This window comes from Xiphophorus couchianus, chromosome 10, assembly GCF_001444195.1.
Source record: "Xiphophorus couchianus chromosome 10, X_couchianus-1.0, whole genome shotgun sequence".
Lineage (NCBI taxonomy): Eukaryota > Metazoa > Chordata > Actinopteri > Cyprinodontiformes > Poeciliidae > Xiphophorus > Xiphophorus couchianus.
Window position 1 is genome coordinate 9,996,547 of NC_040237.1, and position 18,504 is coordinate 10,015,050.

At 38.4% G+C, this 18,504-nt stretch overlaps 2 protein-coding genes across 10 annotated transcripts in view; one reads left to right on the plus strand and one right to left on the minus strand.

Moving 5' to 3' along the window:
• Positions 1 to 602: 602 nt before the first annotated feature.
• Positions 603 to 18,504, plus strand: part of LOC114152052 (ankyrin-3-like) — a 101,175-nt gene continuing 83,273 nt past the window's right edge. For 4 of the 7 annotated variants that reach the window (XM_028029726.1, XM_028029725.1, XM_028029727.1 and 1 more), the window contains exon 1: positions 616 to 1,369. In XM_028029726.1, the coding sequence (XP_027885527.1) occupies positions 1,250 to 1,369 (120 nt within the window). In that variant the 5' untranslated portion in view covers positions 616 to 1,249. Of the gene's footprint in view, positions 1,370 to 18,504 lie in introns of all 7 variants that reach the window. The other 3 variants (XM_028029722.1, XM_028029724.1, XM_028029723.1) reach the window with 3 other exon arrangements.
• Positions 13,706 to 16,217, minus strand: LOC114152053 (microfibril-associated glycoprotein 4-like). Of its 3 annotated transcripts, none has more exons than XM_028029731.1 (6): positions 16,186 to 16,217; positions 16,064 to 16,100; positions 15,492 to 15,689; positions 14,764 to 14,860; positions 14,379 to 14,546; positions 13,706 to 14,292 (listed from the first exon to the last, which is right to left on the minus strand). In XM_028029731.1, exons 2-6 carry the CDS (start codon positions 16,067 to 16,069, stop codon positions 14,042 to 14,044), a joined length of 720 nt encoding a protein of 239 aa, XP_027885532.1. In that variant the 5' UTR covers positions 16,070 to 16,100; positions 16,186 to 16,217; the 3' UTR covers positions 13,706 to 14,041. The 3 variants fall into 3 exon arrangements, with proteins under 3 accessions (XP_027885532.1, XP_027885531.1, XP_027885533.1); XM_028029730.1 differs by having other exon boundaries at positions 15,453 to 15,689; XM_028029732.1 differs by lacking the exon at positions 16,064 to 16,100 and having other exon boundaries at positions 15,453 to 15,689; positions 16,186 to 16,207.

The following is an 18,504-nucleotide window of genomic DNA, read 5'->3' on the forward strand; positions in this document are numbered from 1 at the left end:
GTGCTAGATCAATATTTTATTAATTTGATCTTTGGTTTGAAGCTCACAAAATTTACGTTAATTTCACAGTTTTGGATGTTAAGATGAAAACAACTCGGGTCATTACAGTGTAAATGGCAAAACCTTTAGCATTAGTTTATACATTTTTATTATGAAAATTACTTTTCTTTGTGTACTTTTGTTTTTTGTTTACATTTGTATAAATTTAATTATTACTGATTGAGGAGGTTGTAGTGGGGGTTTTATTCATTTGTAACTTGGTCATGGCGTTAAAAGAGAACATGTAAGAATTCAGTGGGATCAGAAGTAAGTTTTATAACAAGACCATCATGGATGCACACACAGAGCAGGCTGCGATACGGGCGGGCCCCCATTGTGTGCATGTCCTGTATGTTCTCTGTGAGACGTCTCATCCTCCCTTTATTCCATCCTTATCTCTTAAACATAGCCAGCTGGTACTAGGCAGAGGTATTCATCCAGTCCTCCTCCATCCTTTCTTTCCTTTCCTGCTGTCCCAGCTGCTCTCTCTACCTCTCTCTCTGCCCCTCCTTAACCCCCCCCCCCAACACCCCCGCCCTTCTCATCCTCCTATCTCAGCCTCCCATCCACTGTCATCTCCCCGCTGTCCCGGCTAGACGTGGTGGACTGAGCGTGTGCGGCTGCGTGTACACAGAGGATGGCTTGCTGCTCAGGTGCAGGTGGCAGACACGGGGAACCAGGCAAGCAGGCAACAGGATCTTTCTATTTACCCAGACAACAGGACGTTTTGTTGGAGTAGGAGCTGGAGCTTCAACCTCTCTTTGCACCTGCCACCTTGGAGCTCTTTTAGTGTTCCTGCAACTGAGCTGTTTTCATACCTTTTTCTTCTGCAAAGAGAAGACAATTTTAATTGTCTTAAAATAATTGTTTAATATTTTCAATTGCTTTCTGCACATAACGCAGTGGAGGGAGATTCCTTTCTAAAGTGGGATTTTAAGGAGGTGAAACAGGAAGGTGCCATGTTTCTGCTTCAAACTGGATCACAGTATCGGCAGTGTGAATAGCTGCAGAGGAAGAAAGAAGAGCTCTATAAAGAGGGTAATTTTAAAAGTCCCTCCCAGACAATCATCCTCCTGCACACCTGTGAGGGCTTCTCCTCTGGGAAAAGGGAGGACAAGAAACTAATTAGGAGCTAAGAACAAAAAAGGGTAAAGTCCATCTCTTCTACCCAATGCTTCCCACCTGTCTGGATTAACTGGGCTGGATCACCATGGCGCATGCCGCCTCACAGCTGAAGAAAAAGGCGGATGAGAATCTTGCTGCTGCGGAGGAGGAGAAGGAGAAAGAGAGAAAGAGGGCAAGAAAGCGATCACGTGAAGTCAAGAAAAAGGTAAAAGAGATTTGCAAAGAGAAGAATGGAGTGAAGTGATTGAGGGATCGGGGGGCATCTTTAGTCTGGTGGAGCCCAGGAGCCTCTCTTTTGTCATGATGCAGCCTCCTCTCTCAGACGCACACAATGCTACATGCACATGCATTGAGATGAGAGGGGGTAGTTTCAGTGGGAATAGTCAGGAGGGTGGATGGGTGGCTGAAAACGACAGAAAGATGGATGAGCAGAGAGCACGCACAGCAGGGGAAATAAATAACCAAACAGAAACCAAAATGAAAGGAGTTGCTCATACAGTTGAGCTATAAAACATCTGGAACTTATAGGTTTACCTTTTTTCAACATCAATTATTTATGCTAACAGGGCTGTCATCATGTCTTCCAGCTTTTATTTTTTCATCTAATGCCTGCTTTCGGGTTGACTTCAGAGAACCTCAGAGTTCCTTTTTTTTGCTATGAGAACGTTTGTGATTGTAGAGGAGAACAGTACGTATCAGCAGAACGCTACAGCGCTCATGCCCTGCGGTTAGGCGTGGGCCGCTCTAGGTGCGTTTGCGTGCAAGGCCCTGTTTGTGCAAGGACAAAAGTTTAGACTTGATCTTTGACACAGAGAAACATGTTGGTCAATAGGTCTGACCTGAAATCAATAACGTCTCTGCTGCAGTGATGGTTTCATTTGGGTGCGAGCGTTTCGTCTGAGGCCGACATTAATGAAGGCTTCAGTCTTTGAATAACTTTGTTGACCTTTGGGTTTGTTTATCTAGCTACAGTTGTGTTGGGGATTAACATCCCGCATTCATGCGTGCACACTGAAATTTGGGCTTGTTTGTTTTGGGTGGACCTGCCTGAGGTCATCATTGGCTTAGCGTTACCCACCTGTTATTAGGCGTTAATGCTGTGACCTCAAACATCAAGGTTAAGATGGATGGTGCAGATGGACATGCTGTAAGGAACTATTATTTACATTTATCAGAGAGAAATAAGTAGCTTTGTTGATCCGGACAAAAAGAGCCCAAGCTCTTGAGTTCATAAGATGACACCATAAAACTTCATAAGATGTGATTCATCTTTTATCATTATCTTGACTTTTCAAGATAATGATACTGTTATCACAGTATTTTTCTCTTGGTCTAACACAATATGATTTGAACCCTAACTAGGCCTAAAAACTCAAAATATTTTTTTTTTTTTAGATCAGCACCATTATCATAAAAACTGTTTTAGATCTTTGTTTCTTAATGTAACAACAAAGTCAAACTTGAAAACTTGAGATGCTGATTTTTTATACCAAAATATAATTAGGATCTTTGTATCTGTATATGACTAAAAATATTGAAATATTGAAAGATGGCAGTTTTTCTTGAAAATAAAATAATAAAACAAATATTACAGCAGAATAAGTTAGATATCTTTGTATCCAAGTATAACATTACATTTTGAAAGCTCAAAACCTTGACCTCTCAAGATAAGAAGACAGTTAAACCTATTTTCATAACAAAATCCACTTGAGATTGTTGTTTCTTGGTTTATTGTAGTAAAGGTAAAAATATTTAGGAGTGGCAGATTAGCTTATTTTTATTTTTTTGCTATATCAAATGGGACAAAAAATATATTTAAAAAACTGTTTATAAAACTGTTCTAATAAAATCTTAATTACATTATTAACCATATAATCAAAAATAAGAATTTCCTTTACAATAACATCTGCCTCTGTCTTGTTGTTTTAGTTATGTTTTGCGACTTCAGAAGCATTTTTCCACTTCCGTTTGTTCTTCAGCCATATTGGTTGAGCACCTGCAGGGTGGCATGCAGATTTTGCTGTTCAGGCACAAACAAGTCATCATAGGCTTCCAGTTTGATGATCTAGTTTAAATTGTGGCAATGCTGATAAAGGGTCCATGCAAAAGGAGCTCTCAGACCGCTAAAGCAAAGCGAAGACTGAATGCAGTTCTCTCTTGTGAGGAACATTTATCAGTGTCACCGGAGTAGCTGGTGATCCATACAGATCTTCCAGGAAAAAAACAGGCTGCATCAGTTAAGAATTCAAGCAAAAATATCAAGGTGTTATGTACAAGCAGTGCCTTTCTGTCAGACTTATTATTACAAAAACAACCTAACAAGGCAAATGAAAAACACAAAAACAGTTAAATAAGTGAATCATGGTGACCAGAAACACGAGGTACTGCAGTGCTAAAATGACATTACTTTCACGTTGACTCTGACTCAACCAGATGGAAAGTAAATAACATTCGCAACTATTTCTCTGGTTGTTGTAACTATCTCAATCTCAATACCAATACAGATTTTTAACCAAAACATGTATGTTTTTAATTGGAGCAGGAATGTTGTACAGCATAAAAGGGGCGAGAGCATGTGCATGCACAGAAAATGAGCCAGTACAGAAATAAATAGCAACTAGACAGCATAAGAAACATCACTAGAAATCAAAGTGTATTGTTTGACCTTGATTTCTGCCTCTTTACATTCAAGGCAACAGGTAAGGCATATGTTGTTGCTATAGTAGAAGAAAAAAAAGCTGAGGTGACATCAGCAGTTTAACCGTGCTTGTAGCGTAACATTGTAGAGAGCATATCGTCTATCCCTGGCTCATTCAAGGTAAATCTATATCGCTGTCTGCCCAGGGCCAGTTCTTGGCACCAGAGAGCAAAAAATATCCTCCCTCTCCTCAGATCACATCTCCTCAATTATGTGTCTTTTCTTTGCCTCACCTGACTTGGTTTCACCCATCCCATCCGGTCTAGCTTTTTTTTTTTCCCTTTGGTGAAGAAAATATCTCTTGACCAGGCAGATATGTTACAGTTCTGTTTTTGAGAAAAATTTCAGATAGATTGTGCTTGATCATTGAGTAGGCATACAATAGTATCCAAAACCCTTATTGTGTTCTGGCTTCCAGGTATGACATGGTAAAATTCAGCTTGGCATTGTTAAAAGCTCAGAGGAGCTTTTTAGAAAAGCTATCATTTCTCACATTTCAAACATATCTTGACAGCAGTTGTTATTAAGAGGAAATTGTTTACTGTCTTGTGTCATAGGTCAATGTCAGTGTCAACTTTATTTAAATAGCACTTTAAAAACAGGTGTAAAACTACACCAAAGTGCTGTACAAGAACAACAATAACACAAAATAATAAAAAAGAGATTATCAAAACAATACTTCAAATAAATGCCAAAGAAAAAAATGAGTTTTGAGAAGCGATTTCAAATGATCGCAAATGAGGCTGTGGGCAGATCTAATTTGGAAAGGTAAATTGTTCCATAGTAGAATAGGAGCAACAACAGAAAAAACCCGATCTCTGTTCGTCTTAAGTCAGGTCCGAGGAACTGTCACTAATAGCTGATTATTTGATCGTAGGGTTCTGGACACAGACTGAAATTTTAAAAGGTCCCAAAGATGAGGGGGAGCTGACCCATTTAATACTTTACAAGTTAATAAGAGAATTTTAAAATCTTTTCGATAAAAGACGGGCAGCCAGTGTAAAGAGTCCAGTATGGGCCTTATATGGTCATGCTTCCTGGTTCCTGTAAGAAGCCGTGCTGCTGCGTTCTGGATCATTTGAAGTCGGTGCATCTGCGATTTATCCATGCCTCTATATAATGGATTGCAATAATCCAAACTAGATGTAATGACGACATGGATAAGTCCTTCAAAGTCCTTAAAACAAAAATAAGATTTAACTTAAATAAGTATTGGCAGAATAAAGGGTGGTCAGTATTTTAGGTAAAATGACAATGTTGTTACACTAGCCTAACTGTTTTTTCTTGATAAATTGATCCTTTTTTAAGCTAACAGCATATTCTCAGTGACCTCACGATATCTGTTCAAAAATCAATACTCATTTTACAGCTTTAATTATGCAGCCAGAGCGTAGATATAATTGGATTAGCTTACTGTGGATTTGTAATGTTTATTTTGTTTTATTTTTTAATCACAAGAAATCTTTCATATCTACCTGTAATTTTCTTTGTGAAGTTTGTTCAGCAATCAGTGTTGCTACAGGAAGCTGTAAAGCATGTATTAGGAGCCCCATTGAGAACTTGATACATGAGCAGCAGGCATTATAGCTAGTAGCTGCATCTTCACACGAACTGACTGTTGAACTTGAAGCTGGTCAATGCTTTTAAGGATGCATGGCATCATAAACAAAGATTTATCTTGCAGCGTCACAGTGATTCACATTTTTCACGTTGTGGTGTTGGTGTTAACATGTAACTGTCTTATTAGTTTTATTAGAAAGCCAAAATGAGGCTGCATAGTTTTCAAGTATACCGATAATAAAATTGTTCATCTGAAATGGATTTCTTTAGTATCATGTCAACATACCCATAGTAAGCACAGTAGTGCATCTACAAACAAAACACCAAGTTTCTGAAACAGGTCAGGTTTAGTTCCTCCTGGTAAAACTATTATTTTAGTCTGCTGTGATGTGAGCAGTACAGTGCCACAAAGGGAGGGAGGTTCGTCACGTCATTTGCTTTTAAATGAGAAGATGAAAATGTGATTGCTGCTTCTACCAAGGATTATTTTTGGAATAGAGTCTATTCAACCTTTGCCAGTCTGTCCCCCCCCGCCCTCTCTACCACCCACCCATCACTCTTTATCTGTTACTCTCCTCTCTCCTTCATGGGTGTCTGTCTTTGCCTCCCTCCCTGCAGACATGGTTGTCAGCTGGCAGAAGCCTGTATTGTTCTTCCATAGTCCTGCTCCTGGGACTAGGGGGCTGGAGCACAGTGCACACATTTAAAGAGGTCCCTAGTGACCAGACGTTGTATATTAATCCCTTGACACTTATTTAAGCCAAGCCCTGTATTTGAAGCCTCCTCATTCCACCTGCTTTACAGCCAGCTCGCCCTTCCTCCTGCCGTTTTGTGCTCTTTATGCATGTTGTTTGCAATTTCAGTCACCTTAAAGCAACAATGATCGACCAGACAATTTGATGCTTTTGTTGCTTTATAAACACTAAGTGGTTGGACAAAAATGCGTTTTTATTTGTTAGTTACTTTTAAGAAGTGAATGAACCGTTCCTGACTTCTATCCGGTGGGACAGACAACAACACCGACTGTGTTACTGAGTGAAGTCTTAAAAGTGATAAAAACTGAAAAGTATGAGGCATGAATAGTTTCGCCATGGACTGTTGTATAACTGGGATTCACAGAGTATGAAGTATGTGAAGGAGCTCAATAACATAAGCAGGCAAAAATTTTCCATAGAGCAGAGAAAAGCTGTTGTGTAATATATTTGTAATGTAATTCAAAAGTCTTATATTAAATAGATTAACATACACAAAGGGATGTAATTTAAGTATTTTTCAAGAAGCAGTGGACCACAAAAGGTAATTGGTGAAAAAGTTGGTTGTTTACACTGATAAATCCATGCATATTTATGAAAGGTTAAATGGAAGGAAAATATTTAGTTGAAAAGGGTTCACAAAAAAATAAAAGGAACCACAGCTGTGGTTATCTCTTTTTAAAAAATGTGTTTTTTGTAATGTTCTTACTTTGAGCAAAAGCTAATATTGTTGTTTATTAGCTATAAGCCATAATGATCTGATTATAATCAGTAATTCTGGAAATACATTGCTGTCTGTATAATTCATTACAATTATTTATTGAATACTGAAATAAGCAACATCTTTTGTCAATTTGTCTGGATGGAATTGTGTATTTTATTTGACGCAAAGTTATTTGTACAAAGATACTAGGACAAAAAATCAGTTAAAAAAGAAAAGCTCAAGATAGTCACCACTATCTTGAGGTTATGGTGCTACCAACATCTTCACAGACCATTTCGCACCAAAATATAATGTGTTGTTTCTGTTTCTGTTTGAAGTTCATAGAAATTCACATTGTTAGTTGGTTTTGGTTAGTTACAGTAAAACAAACTGCACAGAATACATAGATAGACTTTTACTCCTCACTTGCAGCCAAGCAATCCAACCTTGAGAGCATTATGAGAGCATTATGAATTATAGAAAGACTCCAAGGGCAGAGGATGAAGGCAGCTTGAATGTATCTGTAGATCTGAAGGAATAAGGCAATGTCATGTAAGAGAGGAGGACTGAGCTTTGTCTATAGAGTCAAAGTGAGGTCATGTGAAAAAAGGTATCCATGACGGAACAATGGCATGCTTGTGGCACCAGGATACAATGTTTATTGTAACATGGTTACAGATGGGGGGCTGCTGGGCTGGAGAAGTGGTGCAGAGCCTGCCAAGTGCTGTGATTGGTGGACAGGGAGGACGAGGAGGGGTTAACTGTGATGCGGGGGAAGCGGTAATGCATCCTCAACACACTGCAAGAATGAGATAGGCAGAAAAAAATCAAATTAAAAGAAAGCAAAGGCATGCTGGTGGGGAAAAGAGATCAGGGAGGAAGGAGTGCTGAGTAGTGGCAGAAAAAATAGAGAAGGCAAAGAGATAGAGAGAATGATGGTGAGGTGGAGGATGTTGTTAGTTGGATCTTTTATCCTCCCTTCCTCCACCTCCCTGCAGCCTCATTCTCCTATTTTCTCCTCTGCAGTGGAAGATCGACACTTAGAACTGGGACACTTCATTCATTTATGAAGCACACATGCACTGGCATCTCAACAAGCTTAACCTTTTCACGTCACTCCTTTATTCCTGTTTTGTTTTTGAAAGCACTTATTGATGTAAGGGGCTTGTCATTTTCACCCATTTGGAACTTGTACTTTTGGTATATTTGTGTCTTTTTCAGGATTTTTATTTTTATTTTTTATCAATTGTGCTTCAATTGATACCAGGCTTTATATGTTTATATGCTGCCCGCTTTGACATCTGCTCACTTCTCTCTTTGTACTGTTTTATTCGGGGGCTCATTCAGTGATATGTCTCTATTGATACAATCAGATACAAAGATCAGAACTACATATGAAAGAAATTGATAATAAAAAATCATTGTTAAATATTTTATAACAAATTAAGTTGTATAAGTGATTTGAACATTACTTTGATTATGCATCTCCTGTGTTCATGATAAGCTTTTATTACTAAGAGAAATAATCACATATACTGTCATTGAAGGTCTATACTAGTTTTAATAATTTTTCCTTTATGCTTTCATATCCTCACAATAATCATATTCATGTCCAAAACTGAAAAAAATGTGAAAAAGCTAAAAGAACGACACACAACTTCTGACATTACATTTAACACCAAACTCCGACCTTATGTGGAGGAAGAAGACATCTGAATAACTTGTCTGAGAGCAGGAGCTTGGAGACCTAACAAACCAGCATTATTGCAAAGAATTTAAAAGCTTCTGTATTTTCACCACATTACTGACTGATTGTGCACTTGTGTCAAAAAGCACTACAATTTTGGCACGATATAGGTAGATGCCATAAATTCTGCTTTGCTTTCAAGATGATCAGTGCTTTGATTTTTACAAAAAACCGTGTCAGCAGAAAATGTCAAGTTAGCCAGCCAGATAGTTGTGTGCATGCTGCGATCGCTTCCACAAAATCAGTCAGTGTTGTTTTCGGTGAAAACCTGCGTTATTTTGGTAAGCAGTGCAGCGGTAAAACACAACAGCAATATGTGGAAGCAGCTGAAATATCATGGTGTTTGTGCTGAAAATCCGGTTCTGTTGCCCTGTTTTGACTTTTAGTGTGCACTTGAACATTTCAGAGGCTGGTTTTAAGAGGATGGAATGAGAGCTAGCTTCTTTAGAGCTCCATTGTTTTCAACTGGAGAAATCTGGACTGCTACCTCCCGATAACAAATCAGTTTCTGCCTTGAGTTTAAGTATCTTGGAGTCTTGTTCATCAGCGACAGTAGGACAGAACGCGATATGGACAGACAGATTGGGGCCTTGATTGAAGTTACACAGTTTCTGTCCATTGTAGTAAAGAGAGAGCTGAACCAAAAGGCAACGCTCGCTATATATTTGTCAGACAGTATTCCATTTCTCACATCAAGAGACATGGTTGTTGATCAAAAAGATGAGATCCAGGATTAGCTCAAGATTAAACTACTGCTCTTCTGCATCAAAAGCAGATCCAGATCATGCCAGAGGTAGCATGCTGTCCCTCGAGTTTGGAAACATCTTTGGATCATGTTGCTGAGAAGAATGATGTCTGGGTTTGCCTCAAAGTCTTATAAAACTGCTGGAATAGTGTTGACAATTTTGGAAAACCTGCTGCAGTTAGTCAGAGTTAGAGCAGATTCTGTAGCTTTAACAGTTTTGTAATCTAGTATCACTGTCAGGATGGGTTCATCTGATGTTTTGGGGCTGTGCATGTTCTCTGTAGGCGGGTTGTTGGTGTGTGGTTGCAGTGAGTCACGACACAGACAGGAACTGAGTGTGCGTGAGAAAACTTTTACATATGTGTGTTGCTCTCTGCTTTTCTGAGGGATGTGGACAAGTCAAAAGTGAGGTGCTAGAGAGTTGAGACAGTCAGACAGTGTCCACTCAGGTGTAGTTTAATGAAATGCGTCAGAATTTTGATTTCAAACACAGGCTGGAAAAATCTTCAGTTTGATTTCCGGCCATCCATCCGTCTGCTTACAAAAAGCAGCTCTTAGTGTTTTTTCAAAGAACCAAATGTAAAAGGCTGAAATGAGAGTAGAAGTCAGATTTAAATGTTTAACAATCTGATTTATGTGTTCTGTAATATAATAACAAGAAATTATGATGCAGTAATGAGGTACACTAGTTTCAGTCAAATCACAGCCTGGGACACACCCAGCTGAAAAACTGCTGAAGGAAAAGTAGGACCTGCTAGAAATCCAGCTGATACTTCAAGACAAGTATTGGTTCTGCTGTGAGTCAGAAAATCAATCTGAAATCAGTGAGGGTCTTTATTAAACAGCAAACAGTCTTACTTTAGAATGAGAAGAAAATGACTATACATTTGCTCTGAAGGTTTTTTGCATTGTTCTTCTGGTGATATTTCATTCTTTTTATATTTTAAATGCATTACATATATATTTTTAAACATGTGGTACAACATTTCAAGACTTCTTCCTGTGATCAGCTGAAAACAACTGCAACAGTGTCTTTCATTTTCTTTTTGTTTTGAGCAAACACAAGAGAGTGGATCAAAATAAAATCTGAAGGCGTATTATAAAAGCCCAAAGCTGTGCTAAGTCCTCCTTGCTGACATCATACATTATGAAGTATTCATACAAAGCATGTATGTTGTCAGTAGCAATTTGGCAATTAGCAGTTTTGATTCCTGTGCTGCAACTATTGGTTACACCCACATCTAAAACTATATGTGTTTTATCGTGATATCATATTATCAAATAAAAACAGTTTTGAACAATCTTATCTACAAACAGCTAAAATGTCAGTTCATAAAGTTATTTATATAGTTATCAATTCATTATTAAACTGATCCTTAGATGTTAGCATGCTTTGTACTCACAGAAGATAAAAAAAAAATATTTCATTAAGATTTTCCTACCTGATAAACTTTATGCTCAAATGATACTGGCAGACTTGTTGGTAAAAGATAATTTTTTTCTTTTTGCGCATCACAAATAAGCTGCTAGACATTTATCCCATATATCACTGGCAAAAAGATCTTTTTTGCTACTAAAAACAGAGTTTTTCACTTGCAGCTTTAGAGATTGACAGGCTTTTAGATTGTGGGATTACATATGCCAACCTCTAATTTGTGTATGGCAGTGTCTTTCTGCTTTACTGGGGATAAGCATCACTGTGTTTTTGTTTCAGGAAAATGTATTTTGCAATTTGTTTTCTGCATAAGTAAATCTATGGAAGGACCTGTAGTAATTTTTCTGTGTCATTCTTTCAAGAATATTACTTGGCCTTTAAACAAAAGTTTTATGCTCTCCCTGCTTTTCTTCCTATTATTTCCCAACACATGTATGAACTGGAAATATGAATTTCACAAATTTGACACACGATAAAGTCAGACATGGTGTTTATTTAATTACCTTTTCATGTAAAAAAAAAGTTGCTGTTTTAAGTCCCATTTTTTTACTTTAAAGTGTTTTATTTTTTGTTGGACAATTTGATTTATCTAATAATCCATTTGCACTAACGGTGTTTTATGTTCCAGTGAAAGTTATTGAAATGAGATCCACCTCTCAATGTTAGTGTCTACGTATGCCAGAGTCAGAGAGTCAGCAGAGTGTGGAAGTAGTGATGCTGATGTTGTACAAATTCCTAAACTGCTCTATTGATCCTTAGGACATCTCCTTAATTAACCTGGACACTGTGAGCTATAAGGGCCACTGCTCATGCAGGACTACCCTGTTTTAAGAAGTTAGTAGTTACAGCAATTTATTTAAAAATATGTCAACAGATCCCTGGAGATGGTGGCAGACAGAAACAAGGAAATGTAAATGGGTAAAGGTAAAATTATATATTTATGTAGCTGTATGCAAGGTTGTTTAGGCCTCTTTTCATTCTTGTTTTTGCAAATCATATCACATCATCTTACACAGGCCATCATACTATCTTACACATACAATCCTTGTCGCTTTGACACAAGATGTGAAGGACTATGAAATGGTATTATTCCTAGCAGTGCTCCCATATTAAGATAATTTCTAGTATTGTTTTACATGTTAGCAAATGTATCGACTCCCCCTTTTTAAAAAATATGTCATGGTCCAGTTAGAGTCTACACCTGTATTGCCCTGAGCATTTACATGGATGTGTTTAAAGACTACTGCGCTGTAAGATATTTGTATTTGTCTTTATGTATGAAGTTAAGAGTGCAGCACATATGTGAGTGATGTTTTTGTGCTGATTTTATCTCAGAATATTTGCTTCATGATGCTGTGTTGATTTTTTCTTCTTGTGAGACACATAACATGTTTAAAAAGTCATAAAGTCTATGATTCAGCCACATTATAGAGGCTTTGTGGCAGTTGAAGTACTCCTGTTTTACTGGCTATGTTATCACGATAATGAGTGTTTGATCCGTATTGTCATATGGCGGTGAATGTGAGCCACTGGTGCTTTCCAGCACTTCTTCACATGTCGGCCGTCTGTTAGTCCTCCTGAACTCAGATCAATATCATCTTAAAAATCCAATAGCATCCATGCTATCTGCATAATGAGGGGAAGTAGTTGATGAAGAAGATCTTAAAGAGGGACTTTTTGTCTGCATGCATGAGCAATGTATTTGTATGGCTCCACACAGTCAGTGCTTATCCCTGTTGACATCCTGCGTGCCGTGCTTTGCTTCGGTTGAAGGCTGGTGTTAATTTATTCATGAGCATTTCCCCGTCTCTGTCTGAGATGTCAAACGGGGGGGGAGCAGCCTCACAGAAGATGGTGCGCTCCCTTTTTTCCAACACCTTTCTGTGTTTGCAGAGGTAAAGTTTTGGTAAAGTCAGTTGCTCCTTCCTGATTCACAGTCTGTATACGCACTCATACAGATGTGTACCCCCAGCCTCGCACCAGCTCCGTATCTGCAGCCAGCAGCAGGAGTAGCAAAGCAACGTCATCTGCTGTCGACCAGTGAGAAAAGAGCAATGCACATTAGCCAGCCAACAGTAATGAAACCCAATGGTGCACAGGACTTCCTTATGTTCAGCGCATGTATCTTAAATTTGGGATTTAAAATGCTTTAAAAATGTGCTGAGTGATCTGTGAGTCAGCTCTGCAAAACAAAACAAAAAAACTCTACAGATCACAAATCTGGCTCATTACGGGATATGTGAAAGGAGTGACAGAAAGCAGGGGCTATGAGGCGTTTGTGCCTTCTGTTTTGATCCTCCCCCATCTGTAATTTTAGTGCTGTGAGAACACAGAGACTGCAGTGGCCCAGCAGCCAATCAGAAAGCAGCTCTCAGCAGCAAATCAGATGCAGCATAACATACACATATACAGAAACCCCAAACACAAACCTTGGTTTTATCAGCGTCTTTTGTTTGGGTGTGAGTGCATACAAATGCATCACAGAACTTGAAACCTGCAAACATCCTAATATTGCTTACAAAATAAATTAATAAAGTAGAAATACAGTTTATTTAGATTTTCTAATTTCATCTTCTCACAATGAAAGGAAACTTGAAGTATAGATATTCTTTAGGTTACCTTATCACTGCCTAAACACAAGTGCCTGTCTGCTGCTGCAGTTCTTGCAGTACTACTGCCTGACCACCAGGGACTGGCAGAGGACTTGAATTTTAATGAGCAGAGATTTGCTTATCTGTGTTCAAGTCAAGTAATTTATTCACAAGTGCATCGTTAAGAAGTATAATTTTCATGAAAAAAGTTCATTTCACTAATTTAATTCAGAAGGTAAAACTCATTTATATACATATTTACTTTACACTACAGACTTAATGGTTTTATGTAGTGTTTTTTATTTGTATGATTGACAGAAAATCTAAAGCCCAAATTCAGTTCATTAGCAAGTTTGAAACTTACATAAGACCAATAAGAGGATTTTAAAAAAATAATACGCTATGTCTGTGTAATGAATCAACAAAATCACAGGGGGATATTAATATTAGAAAGTTGTGCAGTCATTGACAGCTTACCACAAATCCCTCTTGGGATTAATACATAATTTTCAAATTAAAAACATTAAAATTCAAAAACTTCTCCATCTGTTGTTTGAACATTGAAGACAACTGGAGTTGTGTGTTCTCTGTAACAAGGAATTGTGCTAATGTGTTAGGCCATATTCATGATGTCTTTCTCCCGGTTTTACCCATCAACTGGTCTGATTTTCATTATCATGGTTTTTAGAGAGTTGTCGAGCCCTTTGAAAGTCGTCCATTGCACACCAACTGCATGGGGTGAAGGACCCCAGGTGTAGATACCGTTTGGGTTGGCATTGAAACAGTTCCCATACCAGAATCCACCATATGTGAGCCTGGCACAGTTTGAGACATGCTCGTCTTGATCTTTGTCAGTGGTCGTAAATTTCTTTCCACTGTGATAGCTTAGAGAGTCTCCTATTGGAAGAAAATCATATTTATTAAAAAAAAACAAATGTTTACAGTCATTCTAAAAGGTATTGATTAAGAACTAGATGTCTTACCTGCTGCCCCCTTTATGAAATTTCCCAGGTTCAGCTTGTATCCCTCAGACTCTGGACCAACAGAGAAGGCAGAATAATGAGCAAACACCTTCTGACCATCAAAGTCCTCCATGTCCACCCTCAGCTCATAGTTTCTGTTTTGAGTCAGCAGGTGCATTACTTCTAGGCCTAAAAAAAACAGCAAACAAAATTAAACTTTTGTTTAAGTGGACTGCCGGGTTCCTGTGTAGTCTGGGTAAGTCTGGAAAGGGAAGGAATCTATTACGTATATTTTTGGTCTAACTAAGCACAGAAAAAAGAAAACAGAGCAACAGCAGATATGTTTATTAAAGTTCTTAACATGGTGTGAGTTTCTTCTTTTTTTGCATGATTAGTTTTGTCATACCCAACCAGTACTCTCCAGCAGCATTCCCAAATCCAGATTTGTAATGATCCCACTTCATGAAGAAGTTGACTGTGCCATCCTGTCTTCTCTGAATCACCTGATTTTAAACAAAGAAACACAAATCATCATGCCCCCACAGTAATCCTTTCTTAAAATGGCAGAAATAAGCAGACACATGATTAGGACATAAAATTTTAAGAAATTTGGCCTGTTAAAACCCCAGAAACGTAGGCTGTTGCTGTGTAGGTTAGAGTTGAAGCGATGGTGAGCAGCATCATGCTGAAACTGAAACAGCTGCCTGAGAGCTTCAGAAAGAAGATGGTAGCAGTTCATGAGTCCATTAAATGTGGTCTCAAATGAATCTGAAACCAGTGTGGAAAAAAAATCTACAGTGAAAGACATTAAGAAAAAATGCCGGAATGCCGAAATCTGGCTATTCAACCAATTTCACCCTGAGGGCAGGCTGCAAGGTGCTGAAATTTGTCTAGAAAAACCCTATCCCATTTACTTATCTGACAAATTTGCATTATTGTAGGCTTTAGCATCTAAATGTTTTGCTTGGCTTTACTACGCCAATAAAATCATAAACCGGCACAGCTTTAAAGTTATGATAAAGTTGGAGCTTAGCAGGGGGATAAAAACCCGGACATAAACAGATGGGTGTCCTCAGGAAACAAAAACGAAGTTACTTCTTTGTTTTGTAGTGAACTTTGCTCGCTCCTCCTCACCGTCCATTTTTCTGCAGAGCCAACAAGGTCATCTTTGCCCATATCACAGTAAACCAGCACAGGAGAGGTGGGGCCTGCTGGGTAGATGGTGTAAACTCCATCCAGACCCGAGCCAGACCTGTAGATGTTGCTGCAGTCTCTGGGCCGAGGCGACTGATACGCAGCTGCTGGCAACAGCAATGCCAACACAACTCTGAGCTGCAGATTAGAGATAAAATGCATGAATTAATTTTTTGGTTACTCTGAGGAGGAAACAGAACAATAACATGAAGAAAACAGGATTTAAAAGGAAACGCAACAGACAGCTAAAATACAGAAGAAATTCAGAAAATTTTATAAGAAAAAACCGACAGGTCTATTCTTAGGGGAAAAAAAGGCGTTTTGATGCTGTGGATGTATTTCTAAGAAAACAAATTTTAAACTGCAGTGTTTTGCTTTACATTATTAGATGTGTTGACTTAAAGTACAGAAATTGGCCAAGCTAGTAAGGCTGAAGAATATGTTCAAAATAAGAGAAAGTCTTTGTGGTTTCAATGGCACTGAAAGTAAATTTTCTTTATTACAACTCTCACCATCATTGTGATATCAGCTCCTTTTATTTGGAAACAACTGGTTGAAAAGAGAGCACATGCATGTTTAATGATTTCTGAATTCAATTTAAAGTTCCATTTAAACTGATCATTCATGTACTTACCCTATTTTGGAGAGTAGTCACACCACAATCAGTTTACTGGATGAACACATTCTTTTATATTACTGCAGCTCTGCTGGTTGCAACACTCGGTATTTTCCCCGGTTTTCCCCTGAAGTCATACTGTTTATTTTCTCACTGATTCGGAAATATTGGTGTGTCACATGTACAAATGCTATAACTGTGCTGCCTAAATCGCTTCCTGATTAGTTTAACGGAAGTAACGCAAAATCGTTGAGATTGGAAGGCTTCCTTGTCCTCACTTTAATTTTACCTCATTAAGCAGGTTGGCTGGGGCAACTCCAAAACATTAATGTTACTTCTAGACATAAGAAATACGACAGTAATTCTCATATAATGATTCATGTGCCTAATTTTCTCCATCCAACAGGAAATTTCATGTAGTGCAGAGGAAAGTTATTGGTCAGTTAAAAGTTGTTTTGCCTTTCTGGGGCTCTTTCATGATGAGGATTGTGGGTCAAACGTTGGTCAGCTACTCTGGGTGGTTTTTATTATTTTTGAAGCTGGTTCATCTTTGCTTCCAGGTGTTTTTGGAGTGCATTTAGACTTGAGAATCAGTATGTCTCCCTAGTGATACGTAGGTCTGGGGAAATCTGGACAAATCTATCTAAAGCAGAACGTCATGTCTATATTTCACTGCTTTGAGAATGCTTCCAGAGAGGGAGACGCTTCGCCACACAACACAGCTTCTACTAAAAGCTGTTTTTGCTGGATACAAATACGTGGCACCAATTTAAAGCAACAATAAACAAGCTTTCCAGTGCTATGAGTTGTACCGGCTAGAAGCATTTTTACAAGAAAATAAAAAAATCCAGCTAAGCACAAATATCTTACTTTTTGTGCAGTGTGCAAATATGGGCAGGTCAGATGTTGAATTCAAGAGTTCTCAGTTAGATGTTCAAGTCGTTGTATATTGTTTTATAACCTAACCTTTTCCACAAGGTTTTTTTATGACCTGTCTGCTGTGTTTTGTGGTTTTCATGATGCTCTTTGTTGATTTCAGATAATATATAAGTCAATATTATTTTTTTACAAAGCAACTTTCTCAGACAGCAGTCACACAGTGCTTAGTAAAAAATAAAAAAATAAAAACCTGTAAAAGCAATAAAAACACATATAAATGTGTTTTTATTGCCTTTACTATATAAAAAACTGACTTCCACTTCAGCTATTTTTTGAGAATTTTATTTATGAAAATTTTGAGTTTTATTTTTCTTCCACTTGACAATTATGAACTACTTTGTTTCTTATGAAATCCCAAGTAATTCAAAGGTTTGCTAGAATGAAATTAATGTTAAAGTAAAGGCTCAGAATTGAATAAACTCAACAGGATATTTTCAACCTCTCCCAGCTGGTGGTATAATTTAGTCACATACAGAGCAGCATGTTGTCCTCAGAGCTCTTGTTGCTCCAGTAAGAGCTTGTTCCAGATTGACGTTGAAGCTTTTCTTCCTTGTTCTGGACTTTCTCACTCATAGCCAGGTATTTTTAGCTTTGACAAAATACCCCTATCTCCCTCTCTTCCACTCTCTCACTCCCTCTCTCTCTGTGAGGACCTCCCCTCTCCCTCTCTTTTCTTGCCCCCATCCCTCTCTCCCTGGCTTCCAGGCCAGGGCTAGCTACCACAGTCATTGAGTGCTCAGGTTTCACACTTTAAGCTGCAGGCTGACAAACATGGCAGTGGAGGAAGCAGCAGAATACTTGGCAGAAGTAAGTCCTCACTGTACTTTAACATCATTGACTGTAATCAGGCTTCATCTCTCGCAGATGTTAACATGTGTGTAGAATCCATAGGGGTGAGATTCAGTGATGCTGTGGAGGCTTCTGGTTGAGTGATGGGACATTAGGATGGGACAGGTCGCAGTGATAACTTTACTGCACCACTCTGCTGCAGTGCGCGGCTGTGTGGATGTGAATGTATGCGTATGTCTCAGTGTAACCCTTCACTCTGATTACACATTTATAAATGGCTGCTGCGTTAGTGCTACAGAGTATGGACATTCAGAGTTCTGCATACTGTTTCATGTTGCATGCTAATATAGATAGAGACATTCTGACCTTGGACAGTGGAAGAAACAAGTGTGTTTGTGGGAGTAGAGGCAAAAAAACTCAGGCAGGAGAAATTAAAATAAATCAGACGACGAGGGGGATGTTGATGTTTGATAACTGCAGCATTAACTAAAAGGACAAAAGCCAGTTGTTACAGTGTGAAACAGTGACAGTGATATGCGATATGCACTATGCAGTACAAGCCTTCTTAAAGGGATAGTTCAGATTTTCTGAACTGAGATTGTGGGAATT